At 65.1% G+C, this 3868-nt stretch overlaps 1 protein-coding gene across 1 annotated transcript in view; it reads right to left on the bottom strand.

The window, feature by feature from the left end:
- Positions 1–2520: 2520 nt before the first annotated feature.
- Fam207a (family with sequence similarity 207, member A) overlaps positions 2521–3868 on the bottom strand; it is a 37520-nt gene continuing 36172 nt past the window's right edge. Inside the window, exon 9 of the mRNA XM_013032896.1 lies at positions 2521–2775. Coding sequence (XP_012888350.1) covers positions 2652–2775 — 124 coding nt within the window. The 3' untranslated portion in view covers positions 2521–2651. The remainder of the gene's footprint in view (positions 2776–3868) is intronic.

Here is a 3868-nt window from a genome sequence, read left to right as displayed (position 1 = left end):
CTCTGCCGTGCACACGTCCTCAGCCTCCCTCCCAGGGCCTCCACCTCTGCCGTGCACACGTCCTCAGCCTCCCTCCCAGGGCCTCCACCTCTGCCTCTGCTGTGCACACGTCCTCAGCCTCCCTCCCTGGGCCTCCACCTCCCCTGTGGACGTGTCCTGTGTCCCCGTCATCTCTCGCCAGCTCCCCTCCCCCCCAACAGAGCTCAATTGACCACACATGCACCCTCTAATCACCAGGAGGAAAGGAGCTTCTGAAACTGTCCCAAATGCCCCAGACCAGGTGTCTACTAAGGGCTGAGGATGGAGACTCAGGATGCGTTTAGGGGTCAGGCCGTGCAGGCGGGGTAGCCTATGCCTGTAGACCCAGCGCTCGGCTCACAACACAAACATTAGAAAATGGGGTCCCCTGGAGCAGGGCACCCACACTCACCGCCGGTTGCCCTGTAGGAGACAGGGCACCCTGGTGGCCGCAGAGCCAGGGAGAGAAGCCACGTGGCCACACCCACGGCGTGGGACGCAGAGGAGGGCTGCCCCCCATTGTGCCTACATGTTCAGCCCTTGCCTCTGGGCGGTGACAGGAGGAAACCCCGGGCTCTGACGGCACCCCATGGCCCGTCCCCTGCACACAGGTGGGCAAAGCAGGTGCTTGGCTGCATTCCTCGCTTGCGTGTGCACGCGCACACACACACACACACACACACACAGGCAGGGCCAATGCAGTCCTGGGGCCAGCCACAGCTCCACAGAACTGCCACGCCAGCAGAGCCCACCTGAGGCCTGGGGAACAGCCCCAGCGGGCCAAAGGCCTCTCGGGGCTGCCAATGGGGCTCCCGCCTCTCTGCGATAAAACGACCGTGAGTACGAACGAAGGAGAAAAGGAAGCGAGGTTTCAGTCCGCGGCTGCTGTGGGGCAGCAGGGGCGTCCAGTCAGGAGCCCGCGGGGAGGGGACGGCCAGACCTAACCGCCCTCCACTACACCCCCGAAGGTGCACCAGCGGCTCACACCTGCAATCCCAACCACGCAGAGGATCATGGTTCAAAGCCAGCCTGGGCCGGAAAGTCCACGAGACTTATCTCCAATTAACCACTGGAAAAGTGGAAGTGGTGCTGTGGCTCAAAGTGGCTAAAAACGCCCCTCAGGGCCTGAGCCCAGGCCAGAGTTCAAGCCCCACAACTGACCAAAAACAAGGTTCACCGTCCCTCTACACTGGACTGCGGGCTGGGCGCCTGGCCCTGGGCGGTGCTGCAGGCCTGGCTGTGGGGCAGCCGTCCCCACGCCCCCTCCCGTCCCCAGGCACGTGCTCCTGCGTTCTCCCGAGCCCCACATGCAGGGGACACCTGTGCTTAATGCTGCGTGCCACCGCCCAGCGCAGGACACTGCCTCCCCCTCCACAGGCAGGCGGCCCTGCTGCGCTCCAGGGGGCTTTTGTCTGCTGTGTACCCTTTCGACCAGAACACCCACTCGGCTCCAGAGCCTAAGCAGCATGAAAACCGGCACACTGCAGCACTTTCCCACTTGTTTATTGCCAAGTCATTCATGTCATCCTACAAAGACCAGAAAATACACAAAATCCACACAGTGGTCCACTCAGATCTGCTGCCACAGTTCACTCTCCTCCCCCACTGGCCTGCACACAACCAGCACATCCCAAGCGGCCCTGGGTTCTGCAGATGAGCACGCAGTGGTCACCGCCATCTGCCTCCGGCTTCCGGACAGGCTGTGTCCCACTTACACGTGGGTTTGTCAGGAACTCCAGAGGACGGCTGCTCTATCCACAAGGGGCCAAGTGTGTAGAGACTGGGTCTGCTCATGTCTCCTCTGTGAGGGTGAATCCACACACGCTGGACATAGAGTTGGGCGGCTGACCCAGTGCCCAGGAAGGGGGCCACACTGCCCACCCACAGCTGCCCCCTTCCCTGGCCCCTGCGCAGCACAGGGATGGGTGGCTGTGAGGACAGGACCCGAGTGAGCCCGGGGGCTGGGGCGCTGCCCCTCACCCCCACACCCTGATTATGGAGCCTAATGGCCAATCTCCATCTCCAAACCCGTGTCTGCTAATACCTAGATGAGCCAAGGGGCTCCAGGCCAGGCCTGCTCTGTGTCTCAGTGCGGGGCTGGAAGCCCTCAAGGGGTGGTGGCTGGCCGAGGGCAGCCAGGACCGAGGCTCGAGGGGGCTGGGTGGAGAGGGGACAAGGAGGGGAAGGAGCAGGGGCCACGCGGAGCAGTCACACAGCGGCCCAGCCCGGGAGCACTTCCTGCAGGCAGGGCGGCGTGAGGACTCCCTTCCCAACACGGCTGGGGGCCTCACAGAGGTCCGGGAGGGTGCTGCCGCTGCGCAGGCCGGCGGGGCTTGACGGGCACCAGTTTTGCGGGTGCCCTCCCCAATCTACCAGGTCAACCCCCACCTGCTCTCTCCACCTTGGGTGTCTAGCCTAGGGGATGAGCCCCAGCCCAGGGTGAGCTCAGGAGGAGAAGGCAAGGGTGGCTCTGAAGCAGAAGCAAACCGTGGGAAGGTCCTGGGGTCCATAAGGCACTTTATTACCAAGAGGCCCTGTGCTGGATAGGGGGTGTCCACCAGGCTCGGAGAACAATCCGGAGGATATGGCCCCTCTCAGGGTCCCTTGGGGCTCATGGCGTACACATCGCCTGGTCAGAACCGGCTACCACCCTCCAGATGCATCTGCTGAGCTAGCTGCTGCCCGATGGCCAGCAGGGGGCTGGCTCTATAGGCCGGGCTGGCCAGGAGCTCCTGAAACCGGATCCTTTCTTCTTCGCTGAAAGAGGGAGGCCAGAGGTCAGCAAATGGGGAGGACCCGGCACTGAGGCCGGCGGTCAGCGACCCCATGCCCAGGCACCTTACACCGGAGGTGACAACATGGTCTGGTGCCACCACGGGACTCGGGCCGCAGAGGAGGCTGCCAAGGGCCGCTGCCTAGCTGAGGACGGGGACCGGCGGCCACGCGTGCCAAGTGGCCTTACATAATGGGCACTTTCCCCGCAGTGAGGCCAAATAGACAGACAGGAGAGTGTGCGCAGGAGAGCCAGGCTGACAGGAAGCACAGTGCTCCAGGCTCCGGCCAGTGCCTGTGCCTGCCCTCGGGCTCAAGGGACCCCGAAAGGCCCTGCAGACCACAGATGCCAGGGGGTGAAGGTGACCCAGGCGGGCGGAAGCCGCGGCTGGCTGCCCCCGGACCGGCTGCAAAGGCCCTGGGGTGAGCCTTGACCCCGCCTGACCTCGCAAGTCCTGACCACACCGCTCTTCTCAGCTGCCATGAGGCGGCTGGGGCCTCACTCGCAGCACAGCACACGGCTGCCAGCCCTGCTGGTCGCCTCCTCTGGGGTGTGGCCGGCTCTACTCTCACAGCCACAGTCCTGGGGAGCACTGGCCTCCTGAAGAACAGCAGCTCTAACTCCTCTCTTGAAAGAGGACCAGAGGAGCGACCACCTCTAGAGCCCAAATGTAAGACCAGGACTTAGGTACAGAGCCTCAGGAAGCCCTGGCATCCCTGTAGGAGGTGGGAGGCTGGGGCACCGGAGGCGGGGAGCGTGGGGAGGCTGGGGCACAGGAGGCGGGGAGCGCGGGGAGGCTGGGGCACAGGAGGCGGGGAGCGCGGGGAGGCTGGGGCACAGGAGGCCGGGAGCGCGGGGAGGCTGGGGCACAGGAGGCTGGGAGCGTGGGGAGGCTGGGGAGTCTGGGGCACAGGAGGCGGGGAGCGTGGGGAGGCTGGGGCACAGGAGGCAGGGAGCGTGGGGAGGCTGGGGAGGCTGGGGCACAGGAGGCAGGGAGCGTGGGGAGGCTGGGGAGGCTGGGGCACAGGAGGCGGGGAGCGCGGGGAGGCTGGGGCACAGGAGGTAGGGGAGGCTGGG

Source organism: Dipodomys ordii, unplaced genomic scaffold (assembly GCF_000151885.1).
Source record: "Dipodomys ordii isolate 6190 unplaced genomic scaffold, Dord_2.0 Scaffold159, whole genome shotgun sequence".
Classification (NCBI taxonomy): Eukaryota; Metazoa; Chordata; class Mammalia; order Rodentia; family Heteromyidae; genus Dipodomys; species Dipodomys ordii.
The sequence above is the reverse complement of the archived record's forward strand: the minus strand, read 5'-3'. Positions and strand labels throughout refer to the sequence as shown.